Source organism: Hippocampus guttulatus, chromosome 6 (assembly GCF_054856545.1).
Source record: "Hippocampus guttulatus isolate MCC_2025c chromosome 6, RoL_Hgut_1.0, whole genome shotgun sequence".
Classification (NCBI taxonomy): Eukaryota; Metazoa; Chordata; class Actinopteri; order Syngnathiformes; family Syngnathidae; genus Hippocampus; species Hippocampus guttulatus.
The window spans coordinates 8964514-8978480 of record NC_141266.1 but is presented as its reverse complement, the minus strand read 5'-3'; the positions used below and the strand labels follow the sequence as shown (position 1 = coordinate 8978480).

The window sequence follows — 13967 nt, the reverse complement described above, 5'->3', positions numbered from 1 at the left end:
TTTAGCCCCAAAAAGAGGGAAATGAGAAAAAGCCTTACAATACATGTAAACTCTGTAGATGAAGGCCTAGACCTGGATTCGAACCCTGCATATTCCCACTGTTAAGCCGACGCCCTAACCAGCGGACCACGGTGGTACTGCTATAACACGTTCGTAAGTAACAACCCAAAAAGGCCTTTACTTAACTGGTCGTTCAAAAAAAACTTGACATGCAAACTCTGTGAATGATGGCCAAGACCTGGCTTCGAACCCTGCATCTTCCCACTATTAAGCTGATGCCCTAACCAGTGGACCACAGTGACACTGCTCTACGGGACTCATAATTAACAACCCAAAGAGGCCTTTTACGTACCTGTTTCAAAAAAATCTTGATATGCAAACTCTGCAGACAATGGCCGAGACCGGGATTGGGCTAAAAATGCCTGACTAGACATGGTCGTTTCTTTTAGCAAAAAAGTCTTACTATACATGGTCGTTTTTTTGGGCTTAACACGCCTTACTATACTATGTCATTTTATTCGGGCTAAAAACGCCTTACTATACATGGTCGTTTTTTTTCGGCCTAAAAATGCCTTACTATATATACTATGTCGTTTTTTTCGGGCTAAAAACGCCTTACTATACTATGTGGTTTTTTTTCGGGCTAAAAACGCCTTACTGTACTATGTTGTTTTTTTCAGGCTAAAAACGCCTTACTATACTATGTCATTTTTTTTCGGTTAAAAACCGCTTGCTATACATGGTCGTTTTTTTCGGTTAAAAACGGCTTACTATACATGGTCGTTTTTTTTCGGTTAAAAACGGCTTGCTTTACTATGTCGTTTTTTTCGGGCTAAAAACGCCTTACTGTACTATGTCATTTTTTTCGGGCTAAAACGCCTTACTATACATGGTCATTTTTTTCGGCCTAAAAACGCCTTACTAAAAATGGTCGTTTTTTTGGGCTAAAAACGCCTAACTATATACTATGTCGTTTTATTTGGGCTAAAAACGCCTTACTATACTATGTCGTTTTTTTCGGCCTAAAAACACCTTACTATACTATGACGTTTTTTTTAGCTAAAAACGCCTTACTATACATGGTCGTTTTTTTTAGCTAAAAAGACCCTACTATACATGGTCGTTTTTTTCGTCTAAAAACAGCTTACTATACATGGTGGGGGTTTTTTTCGGTTAAAAACGCCTTACTATACATGGTCGTTTTTTTTTGGCCTAAAACGCCTTACTATACATGGTCGTTTGTTTGGGTTAAAAACGCCTTACTATACTATGTCGTTTTTTTTGGGGTAAAAACGCCTTACTATACTATGTCGTTTTTTTCGGGCTAAAAACGCCTTACTATACTATGTCGTTTTTTTTCGGTTAAAAACGGCTTGCTATACATGATCGTTTTTTTCGGTTAAAAACGCCTTACGAAACATGGTCGTTTTTTGGGCTAAAAACGCCTTACTATACATGGTGGTTTTTTTCGGGCTAAAAACGCCTTACTATACATGGTCGGGTTTTTTTCGGCTAAAAACGCCTTACTATACATGGTCGGGTTTTTTTCGGCTAAAAACGCCTTACCATACATGGTGTTTTTTTTTTTTTTTAGCTAAAAACGCCTTATATACTATGTCTTTTTTTTTGGCCTAAAAACGCCTTACTATACTGTCGTTTTTTTCGGCCTAGAAATGCCTTACTATACATGGTCATTTTTGGGCTAAAAACGCCTTACTATAGATGGCCTTTTTTTTTAGCTAAAAACGCCTTACTATACATGGTGGGTTTTTTTTTGCTAAAAACGCCTTACTTACATGGTCGTTTTTTTCAGCAAAAAACGCCTTACTATACATGGTCGTTTTTTTTCGGCCTAAAAACGCCTTACTATACTATGTCGTTTTTTTCGGTTAAAAACGCTTTACTATACATGATTGTTTTTTTTTCAAAAACGCCTTACTATACATGGATGTTTTTTTCGGTTGAAAAAGCCTTACTATACATGGTCGCTTTTTTTTGGGTTAAAAACGCCTTACTATACATGGTCGTTTTTTTCGGTTAAAAACGGCTTACTTTACATGGTCGTTTTTGTTTTGGTTAAAAACGGTTTACTATACATAGTCGTTTTTTTAGGTTAAAAACGGCTTACTATACAGTACATGGTCATTTTCTTCGGCTAAAAACGCCTTTTTATAGTTGGTCGTTTTTTTCAGTTAAAAACGGCTTGCTACACATGGTCATTTTTTTCCGGCTAAAATCGCCTTACTATAGTTGGTCGTTTTTTTTCGGTTAAAAACGCCTTACTATACATGGTCGTTTTTTTTCGGTTAAAAACGGCTTACTATACATGGTCGTTTTTTTTCAGCTCAAAATGCCTTACTATAGTTGGTCTTTTTTTTTCGGCTAAAAAAACCTTACTATACATGGTCGTTTTTTTCGACTAAAAAGCCTTCCTATACATGGTCGTTTTTTTCGGTTAAAAACGGCTTGCTTTACATGGTCGTTTTTTTGGGTTAAAAACGGCTTACTATACATGGTCGTTTTTTTCGGGCTCAAAACGGCTTACTATAGTTGGTCGTTTTTTTTTGGCTAAAAAAGCCTTACTATACATGGGCATTTTTTTCGGCTAAAAACGCCTTACTATAGATTAGCCTTCCTTAACTGGCGGACCTATACATGGTTGTTTTTTAGGGCTAAAATCACCTTCCTATACATGGTCGGTTTTTGGGGCTAAAAACGCATACTATCGATGATCGCGGGGGTTACGGCAAAATACACATTTCTGTACATCGACTTTTTTTCGGTTTAAAACGCCTTATTAAACATGGTCATTTTTTCGGTTAAAACGGCTTACGATACATTGCAATTTTTTTCAGCTAAAAACGCCTTACTATACATGGTCGTTTTTTCAGCAAAAAACGACCATGACGTGATCATAGATAAAGAGCAGAGGAAAGCCGTTGTAGTGGATGTAGCGGTCCCAAGTGATGGAAACATCAGAAAGAAGGAACACGAGAAACTCGAGAAATACCAAGGGCTGAGAGAGGAGCTGGAGAGGACGACTGTCACGACGAGGTGACAGTCGTGCCTGTGGTGGTCGGAGCACTCGGGGCAGTGACCCCCAAACTAGATGAGTGGTTGCAACAGATCCCGGGAACGACATCGGACATCTCAGTCCAGAAATGTGCAGTGCTGGGAACAGCAAGGATACTGCGCAGAACCCTCAAGCTTCCTGGCCTCTGGTAGAGGACCCGAGCTGAATGAGGGACGGACACCACCCGAGGGGGGGTGAGACGAGGATTTTTTTTAAATTATATATCAGAGGCGATTGCTCTAAGACTGCAAGGGAAGATCAGATTCCTATAAAATGTCAAAAAATAAGTGATCAAATATATGTGTGTCGATACAATTATGTGTTCATGTCATTGACTAAACTTTTGTTCTGAATCAGCTTCTTCTTACTAGTTACGACGCGACTCTCTTCTCATTCACTCCCGCAGCTTCACTGTGCTTTAAACTGTGCGGACGCTGGGCTTCGAGAGAGTTCAGAGCCCGTTGTCCCAATGCATTGAAACGAGACGAGTCATTGGATAAATGCTGGTTTTGTCCCGCCCACCGGATGCTCACCGTCTCTGGGAGTCTATGGACAGTGGGCGTTTATGGGCTGGCCCGGACGCTCAGCTTTTCTGCATCATGAGCAGCATCCGCCACTGATTATAAATATATATATATATGTGTACACACCCACACCCACACACACAGAGTATATGTTTATCAACACAGCTTTACATGTACACACCACCTCAGTATTTTTTATTATTAACATATTCTCTCAATACAATTTGAAAGGCATAGTACTGAAACCTTATACAGAGCCCAGAAATACAATAAAGGTGAAAACAGCAGGATTTTGCATTATGTACAGTGACAAAGTACAGTGGTACTGTGAAACATGTTACATCATATATGGTTGGCAGCTGGTGTTTGTGGCTTCATTTAACATTATAGCCGACAAGAATTCCTATTGCTCTTTTTATGGACTATGAATAAAAAAAAAAATCAGAGTTCTGGTATCTGCTTTACAGTTCTGTTTATATTCGTAGAAAATCATGAAGGCAATGCTTGATGTTTTCACACTTGGTTGATACCCTCAAGTAATACAAACTGTTCCTTTTGGGTATATTTGGCGTTAATTGGTTATCTTAAAAACTGCAGCTGATCCATTTCAGCAAGACAGATTGTGGAATCCGATTCGTAAGGCTTTTTCCCTGACCATGGTGAACTTGCTTACAAATACGTTGGCAAAAGCGGGATCAACCAAGTAGCGGTATGACTTGGAGAGAGAGGCTGGCGGCTCAGCGAGCGTCACTGGAGGCTGCAGTTGCAGTGATGAAGCAGAGGGAGGGAAATAATGGGAGGTGCGCTTCACGTACTCCACCAGGCGCTGATACTGTTGCTCCGATAGACGCTCCCGCACACTTTCGCCCTGGGGGAGGAAAACACATCATGATTGTAAAACATGATCTTCGGCCTTTTAAGTACCTCTACATACAGTACTCCAAGACAATATAAGTGAATGCGGCTTCCGCTACTCAGCAGCAAAATTAAACTCAAGTTTCGCATTTCTTGAGACACGCCAGCCGAGAGACGTTGGCTGTGTTCGGAATCACTCCCTATCCACTTTCTTGTGCCCTATAGTCAGTTTCCTGTGATGTCACAGACCTGCAGATTGGAAAGGTTTTTTTTGTTTTGGTGCATTATTTGATGTTTAAATAGAGTCCTCCTGATCGAAACCGTCAAAATGTTGGATAAATATCGATCCCATGGTCGAAGACTACCTGTAGCCAATTTGCCATTTTGGCACGCTAATTCAAAAACTACATTAAACACACAACCCGGTTGTCTTATTTATTTTTGAAACAAAGAAGGGAAACTATGCAAAAATAAAAAAATAAAAAATTCTGGATTTTCGGAAAAAACTTTTGTATTACACTACTGGTATATAAAACTCATTGTACCGTATTACCCAATATAGTCATTATGAAGTAGGACATGAATTTATGATTTCAAACACAGGGAGTCGCTCCTTTGTGTCCCGGGTCCTCCTCCCCACATGAGGTATCCAGAGCACCTCACCATGGAGGCGGCATCCTAACCAGATGCCTGAGCCACCTCGTCCTTGTAGTCTTGATACTCTGAGCCCCTCCTTGATGAGAGAGATATCACACATCCTGTCGAGGTGACTCATTTCGGCCGCTTGTATCTGCCTCTCTGTCACTCCCTCGGGCTCATTAGCATCAGTGAGGGTCCTTCTACACCACGACAAACTGCCGCAGCTGCAGTCATGCGGCCCCTTGCATCGATCTGCCTGCCAACTTCTTCAAATGAATGCAGTGAGGGCAAAGACGCTTTGTCCGTCTCACCTCTGTGTCCCTGGCTACTGTCTGCTGCTGCAATGTGAGCGTGAGCTGGCCGTGCTGTCCCGCCTCCTGCTGACACTCGACCTGCAGAGGACAGACACAGCTGCAACGTTTAGCGTGCACAGCAACACACACGGAAACTGTTCTTTCAGTGAGGCATTCCTTCACCTCCGTGATGGGGAAGGCCTGCTGCTGCGTATCCTCACTGAGGCTGACCACAAAGAGGACCTCCGAGGTAAGCAGCAGGCATCCAGCATGCTCCTGGCCCGACCCGCTGACGATGGTCACTTCTAAGGCCATGTGCAGCTCTGGTCGACCTAAAGACTGCAGCATTTTCCTGTGGCAAGAGAGGAGACAAAGCTAGTTCGAGTCTGTCATGTAACACTTGTTCAAGATGGAACAAAGCCAATCAAAAACATGTTTGCAATGATCAAATTTCATAAGCATCATATAGACCACACAAAGTGCCCCAAGTACATGTAGCATACCCAAAACAAGTGACAACATGTGTCCGGACGCATCCTGTAATTTACATGCCCACAGAACGTGTGGCTCCTATTTCACACGCTTGAGCGCGTGAAATAGTACGTGTGAAGGAAGGCGAGTGTTTAGCGGTGTTTCTCGGACGCTGTGTTTACTTTGGAAGGCAGGTGCTCCAATTGCGCAGCAGATGTGAGAAGCAGCAGAAGGGACGGTTTGTTTCTGTTCTGTGTAACTGGACTCAAACTATCTGACCCTTCCAGTGTCTGGGCTACCTGCAGTAGTAAAAATAATTGATGGACACCTGATGGAAACCAGTTTCTGTGCAAAAGCAAAAACAATCACCACGAGGGAGAATTCTCTCAGCATTCATGTATTTTTATCCCCACCACCCCACCCCTTTTACTAATTTTACAGAGCACTAACCGCTCTGGTGTCCACATCTAAGGCAGAATGTTCCAAAATAATATTGAATTTAGAATTTGCCATTTTCCATCCCCGGCTGCTATTAAAAGTACATGTTTCATAACTATGGAAAGCAAACGACATTGGGGGAAGGCTCATGACAAAATGCAATCCACTCTTCCCTCTGGAGACATGGGCCTCTGACAAACGTTGATCTTGTAAGCATTCCACTGGGAGGAAATTCTGCAACAAAGGCCCAAATGTGATGCAGCGCTGCATCACTGATCAGATTTCAATGATGCAGAAGCTGAAGGTGACCACGCCTGCTCTGTACAACTCGCAACCTCACTGATCAAGCGCCAAAGCATCTGGCGCAAGGAGTGACCGGTCCCTCCTCCACGTGAAGGCATCTCTCTGGATCCACTCACAGCTCACAACTTTGAGCCGGAGGCTTTGGCAGAGTGCTTACAAAAACCTTTTAACATGGCTTGATGAGAACACGGGAGGGCAGGCTGGCTACCATGTGTGGAATCAAGGTCAAACAGACTTTTCGGGGAGTGGGGTGGTGTTAATGAACCCTTCAAGACAGCGAAAATGATGAGAGGTAAGTGGGAGAAAAGGAACACCAGATTCTGGAAAGGACCCAACAAAAGCAAAGGCCCACATGTCCCACTCGAAACGCACAGCTTCAAGACGGTAGAGGAGGTTGTCTGCAGGAACAAGGGATGTTATTTCATTGTGCGGGGAATCATACCAAACATATTTAAGATGGCTGTTGGGGGCTTCGGCGGACTTCTCCTCTGCTGGCAGGTAAAGTTGCTTCGGAAGCTGCCACAGTCCTGCTCCGTGGAGGATCCCTGTTAGGAGACGCCAATCAAGCATGTTACATATCATTGAGGTGAATTAGACATGGAACACAACTGCGAAAACACGGAGGTAAATCTACATACGCGTTGAACAAACCGAGTTGGAACTGCTGCCGTGCATGGCACAACGGACCGCAGGAAATCCTGCGAGACTTAAAGCCGAGTGAGCAACAAAAGAAGGCGTCACCAAACTTTTTCAAACCGGGAGTTACTGATTTACGCAAAAGCCTTGATATACTCTTTGAATTTTAATTTGCAACGCTTTATTCCTTGAAATGGCTCTCACTGCTCACGTTTTCAAAATTTCACTTCTACACCGATCCGAGGAAATCACAATGTCCCATTACTGGTGAGCTCCTTTTAAAACTAGCCTGCGGTGGTCCGCGGGGGCTACCTAGTGGCTGCAGGCCCCGCGTCGGCGATCCCCGATCTCAAGGATTCACTCCACAAGTGTATTGTGCTTTTTCTTGAATTTTTTTTCCCCCTTGCTGCCATAAAAGAAGGTGATCAAATGGAAACTACTGGACAATGTAAAGAAGCAGTAGACGCCCATATCCTGATGGTAGTACATGCAAATGTCAACCCCAAAATTACAACCAGCCATCCTGAGCACGGTCATCACTGTTGAGAGTATGAAATGTATGTGTTTTTGTTATTACCAGTGGCCGATTTATTTTACATGTGGATGACAGGTTAGAATGTTGAAATGTTATTTAAAACTGCCTGTACACTTAATAAAGATTTTATGACGCCGACACTTTGACTCTGGAACCGATGACTCTTTCCATTATTTTCTATCGGACAAAATTTTTCCATCGTTTCCAGGGCAATATTACATCCTCTATCACAGTTTGGTCTCGACACGGGGAAAGGAAACAAGACATGTTTGGCATGTGCGCGTCCAAAATGAGTTCATGTGCGTGTGGTCGGTTTCCCTTCATCCCGCTCTCTCCGTCAGCGGAGTGGCAGCAGCGAGCCAGTGAAGTCATCAAGTGAAATCGAGCCATAATGAACACAGAGCGCGCCATTAATGATGTCACTCCAGTGGTACTCTGCAGAGCTGAGACGGTGCACTTTTATAGAACACAATAAAGTGACAGAACGATGACACACATCAATGTAGATGATCCCCAGCTAATGCCAACACAATACAATCATGTTTGCGTTCGGCTCGGAGGGTCAGTGAAAGAGTGCCAGGCGGACTCAGGGAGTCATCGCTCCAATGAGGAGCGGTTCCCCACAACAGAACTCGGAGGCAATAACCTGTTAGTTGACGAAATACACCACGCGCTGACTTACTCCTCAACTCTGTCCCCTAGTAGGTTAACTCCGCTGGCTCAAACAGCCAGAAAGTGTCAGGGACATGACAGGGATAGCAACAGTGCCACAATGTGTCCTACTAGGCTGCATGAAGAAACTTGATACACATCAAGTGTATGTCTTCCTTCACTGATATTTGGCAAATTGGCATATGGAAATTAAAGACTTTTTTCTGACAAAATGTAATTCAACAAAATGAAACTTCGTGCTAGTAAATGCACTCGGATTTTTACATCTCTAGAGAAGTACCTTGAGCCTCAACAAGCAAGCTGATTTAGGGGAAGGGGTACCGTATTTTCCGCACTGTAAGGCGCACCTAAAAGCATTCAATTTTCTCAAAAGCCGACAGTGCACCTTAATAATCCGATGCGCTTTATAGAGGGGTCAGTATTGTGATTTCTTGGATGCACTATTCTAAATGATCTGTAAAGCGCTTTGTTACAGTGGTTGTGAAAGCGCTAAATAAATAAAGCTGTATTTTATTGCATAGTATTCATTTAGCATAGCTCCATCTAGTGGATGCGTAACGAAAGCCCACCCACTATTGTTGCTTCTAATCTATGCGCTTTATAATGTTGTGCTCTGTATGTATGAAAACAGTTTTAAAATAGGCCATGGTGCGCCTTATGCTCCAAAGCGCCAGATAGTGCGGAAAATAGGCACGCAAGGCACAGTTAAGACAACCATTTCATCTGGGCTACCAATGAGAACGTGTGAAACATCTTTCATCCTAAGTGACTCCATCTGCAAAAGTGAAATAATGACGTCATTCGCAATTGTTCTAAAAAATTCCAGTCTTTCAGCCAGGTGAAAACGTTACACAGAATCTCGTCACGATCTGTGTTTTTGTTGCCCGGATTGAATTTGGGTTTGTCTCATGGACCGGGAGTGTCTTGTTTCCTTGTGGTTCATGCCTTGTTCTGCTTGTTAGGTTCTTTTATTTCCAGCGTCAACTTGCTATGTCTTCCAATCAGCTCCCACAGCTACTCGTAGCTTATCCAAAAGTTTCTCGTTTCGGCTGTTTACTTGTATTGCATTGTGTTGTCACGTCACGTCGAGTTAAGTCTTATCCACTTGGTTCGTTTGTTACTTTGAACCGGTGTTTTGATTCCTACATGTGCCTTGTTTACAATTTGGAAGTACGGTAAATTATTTTTGGAGAGCACTACTGACTTGCTTCCATCGCTTCCCTTCATTTGGGTCCCAACTATGGCAAACCAGAATAAAACCACCGTGTTTTATTCTCAGATTCTGGTTGACCTCAATTTTGATTCGGAACAGCATTTTCTCATGGGAAATAACGGGGCCGAGCTGTCTCCGCCATAAAAACATTTAAGATAAATGTTTGCAATTAAAATAGTTAACGCTTACATGTATTTTAACCGCTGTGAACAAAAGCAGAAAAACAAAAAAAAAGGTTTTTGATGCAGTATGAAGGAGATTCGTGTCAGGCGCAACTCATGTGTAAGAGGTGTTAAGAAAGTGTTGAGTGTTAAACAAACCAGTCAGTCTTATATTGAATTGAATGCTAGTCTCCTTGCTTCACATAACGGAGAACATGGGGCAGTCTAACATTTTTTTTTTTTTTTTTTAAACAAATGTTCCAAAACAGCCAGAAAAATTCTGTTGGTATGCAATTACAGGTAATCGTTTGATACATGTTGTACTGAGCTCTTACACTGAGCTTTCATGTGAGAACATCCACAACGGTGAAGTTTTGTATGACTGTGAAACACCATGACAAAACACAACAAAACAAAACAAAACAAAACAAAACCAAAAAACGACCTAATTTGTCGAAAACAAACATCGGTGAGATCAACTATGAACGCACCATATCCAGTCTGGGACACCAGTTCAGCTGCTCCTCCAATGGGCTTGGTGAAAACCCCCACAATTCCTTTGCCCACGCCAGAGATGACGCCTTTGGCTCTGCTACCAGCTGTGCTCTGCATCTCCCAATCCCTTTGGAAATTCTGCATGGGCTGGTCCACGATGCCCGCTATTGCTCCTGGAACAACGACAAAGAGGAGTGAGTTTTAAAATTCATCCATTTTCCTTTCGGCTTGTCCCAAATAGAGCGAGCTGGAGCCTATCCAGTTGACTTTGGACAAGGGGCAGGACATAGTCTTGACGCATACAGAAATACCGTATGTGACAAAATTAAAGAAGTGAACGCTTACAAGCATCTGAACACAGACCACTACCCTTACGAATACATTACAGTAAACTAAGTTGGGGGAACAAAAGTTGGGGATGTCGGCCAATTGTGGTTGACAAAAATGTCTTGAAATTTGTTGCTGATGACTCAGTCTTTCAGCATCAAAGCTACAACAGGATGATGCCCACGGTTTGGGGTTGCCCGACACACACAAAAAAAGCCTTTTGCAATTGCCGCAAAGTGAAGTTGGCCAAGTTTGGAGAAGGGAACACGGGAACATGTAAACGCGACGATGCTTTGGTGATTTTTCTGAAGTCAACTAGCACCTTACAAGCTTGAGTACATCCCATCACTATTTTACGAAACGCGCTCTTTAAGGAGGTACAAGTATGTGTGTCTCGGCTGCTGAAAGGCTCCTAAAAATGGTCACTTAACAAGTGATCATCATGATTGCTTACTGTGAGTGGATGTCCGAACTGGTGCTTTTCGTCTTTCATTGTGCTTCCCTTTTTCATCTTATGGCTGGAAATCACTCACAACTTTAACATTTCTCGAAAGGTACACACAGATTTAACACTGAGTCACCGTTTCCCAAATTTGAAGTTGACAACCCCCCCTTGCAAAACGGTGAGGTGAATAAGATATTCTGCAAATACAAATATTGTGATAAATGATATATTTTTCTCTGCTTCCGCCAAATTTGAAGTCAATTGGTTAACTTATCAACTTTTTTGGGGCTAACAGTTTTGCTAGTTCTCTTGTGATGTTACTCTGACACGCCTCCATGGCTCATATTTTCCATTGCTTCAAACGCTAATTGCATTACTTTGATCAAATGTCTCTTAATTGTGATGTGTTTGTTACGATTTATATTTAGCGTTTTAGTGGTAGTGTTTGTTCACTCAACTTTTTTCCCTCTGCATATGGCACCTATTATAAAAACTAGGTGCAGGTATAAAGGAATTTTATTTTTAAGCTTATTTGCTGTATTTTGCGCCAGTCACATTATTTTCAATAATACATTATAGTACTTGAGCAAAAGTAGCCTTTCAAAATATTTTCTATTGAAAATTGAAACCTCGAAAAGGAAGTTTTCAAATTCTGATGAATTTTGCTGAGATTGAAGTCGTATTTCATGTAGTGACTGGAATTACTCAACTACAGTAATTAGAAATCATTGTGAGTTGTCAATTTCCTTGTATAGCAAGCTTTCCAATGCAGAGGGCAAATGCAAGCTCTTACCCCAATGTAAGGCTTTGGCTTTTGTGGCCGTGGGAGATCTGAACCACTGTAGCAATTCTCCCAAAGCAGGACATACACATTGTAGAGCAGGGGTGCCCAAACTTTTTGGACCGAAGATCTACTTTTCGATCAACTAACCTCCCGGGATCTACCCTTACCAGCACGCACACGCACACGCACACACGCACACACACACACACAGGCACGCCATGATGAGAAACAGCCTGAAACTGAGGCATGTGATGCACTTTTGCAGCCTGTTAACTATCGTAGCTCACACGTACCGTTTTAAAGTGCTTCCCTGGGCCCTCCTATTCTTTGCCCGTGCCCTCAGTGAATTGTACACGAAGCAAACTCTGAATGAGAATAATGACGATAAAAGATAGAGCGCAACAGCTCTGATCACAAGCTGCAATTGCAGACTGCTGAGCGTTAACAACTTCCGGTGACGTAATCACGTGCCACCGTAAATTCAAGATCTACCTGCTTTATTTTATTTTTAAAATATTTTTTGGTGAAAATGAGACTTTGTGAAAATGAGACTCATAGGATGATTGGGGTGCAGCATACATGAACACAAAACATGTACAAAGACACACAAATGGTTGTTTGTTTTTTTTTGTCCTCGACACTCCTCGGATCTACTTGGGACCTATCTTAGATCTACCGGTAGATCAGGATCGACGTAATGGGCACCCCTGTTGTAGAGTCTACAATGTGTATGTCTACAATGTAGACAGTATTTTGGCCACAAAAATAAAAATACAAACTTTCAAGTTTTCCTATTCATAATGGAGGTTAATAGGTTAAATATAAAAAAAAATCTGCCAACAGGCAAATTTGCAAATGCAGAGCCATGAATATGTGGGGCTTCACTGTCGTTCAGACCCAGTGTGTCGTTGACCCCCTTTGACATATGTACGATCTACAACCTCGCCTACCTAATAAACTAATGCCAAGTCGTGAAAGGCCCTGCCTGAGTCCATCACCCAGACTCTCCGGGAGCTGCCGTCTCCACTCCTCCTGCCTGGTGTAGTGCTCTTCATCCAGAGACAGCCGATCCATGTTTCTGGCCAAGCTGGTTGCCAAGTTGGTGATGGATGTCAGGGTGCCTGCATGGGCACAGATGGACACATTTTAAGAAAGAGTTTTCAATGACAATAAAACCTTCCTGAACATTCGTGTTACCTTTTGAGATGTGCTTGACGAAAGAAGTGGTTCCCCTGGAGACGCCACTGACAAAGGCGCCGGGTCCGCGAGTCAGACCCTCGTACGGCAAGCGGAAGAAATCGGACACGCCATTACCGATGCTGCGCACCAGGCTGGCAGGACTGCCCAGGATTTCCAAAGACCCCACAACCCAGCCTAACACAAAAGAACAAACACTGGCATGGGCATACTGTGAGGTCACACGTATGTTACGAATTAGGATTGGATTTTAATTGCACTGATACGAGATGGATGAAACACTCAAGAAAACCTGATATATTATGTCACTGAAACCGGCGACCACACAGTGTGGGCAGATGCCGTGAGACATGACTCGCAATCAATAAATTAACCAATCAGTCGGGCTACAAAGCTCAGGCTGGATTTGTTGCTCAGTTCTAATTTCTTGAGTGTAGCCACAATGTAATAGAGAATAAACACCTTTGCTGTAGTTTACATTTACTGGGGGTGTTTTTTTTCTTCATGTGTTGTATTTGTATTGTACACATTGAATGGGTTTATTTGGTTTGATCGTTTTAGGCCATCCTGGGCGGGGCAGAAATTTGATACAAACCTGAATTTAACAATAGATTTTATTTACGAACCTGTCAAAACACTCAAGGAAACTTAACGGAAAGGGTTACATTTTAAAAGCGTTAATTATAATAAATCAGATGAAAAGTTGGGCTTTAAGATGTGATTTTAAAAGAGTCATTTAGCAACGATCCACAAATATGAGGTTCTTGTGGAACAGACAAAAATCTTAAGCTTCTTCATGAAATGTTTTGTAAAAGATATGCTCATTAAATTTCAACATTTTCCAAATATTCTTGTGCTTCTTTAGACCAAAACAAAGGAAAGACATATTATTTCGGTTATTCGTAG

General features: G+C 42.3%; 1 protein-coding gene across 2 annotated transcripts in view; it reads right to left on the bottom strand.

The window, feature by feature from the left end:
* Positions 1-3763: 3763 nt before the first annotated feature.
* The window catches only part of vps13b (vacuolar protein sorting 13 homolog B), a 343076-nt gene continuing 332872 nt past the window's right edge, over positions 3764-13967 (bottom strand). For both annotated transcript variants that reach the window (XM_086112801.1, XM_086112800.1), the window contains exons 62-68: positions 13062-13238; positions 12815-12985; positions 10305-10481; positions 7039-7141; positions 5568-5736; positions 5403-5483; positions 3764-4465 (exon numbers count right to left, since the gene is read on the bottom strand). In XM_086112801.1, the coding sequence (XP_085968927.1) occupies positions 4205-4465; positions 5403-5483; positions 5568-5736; positions 7039-7141; positions 10305-10481; positions 12815-12985; positions 13062-13238 (1139 nt within the window). In that variant the 3' untranslated portion in view covers positions 3764-4204. The remainder of the gene's footprint in view (positions 4466-5402; positions 5484-5567; positions 5737-7038; positions 7142-10304; positions 10482-12814; positions 12986-13061; positions 13239-13967) is intronic.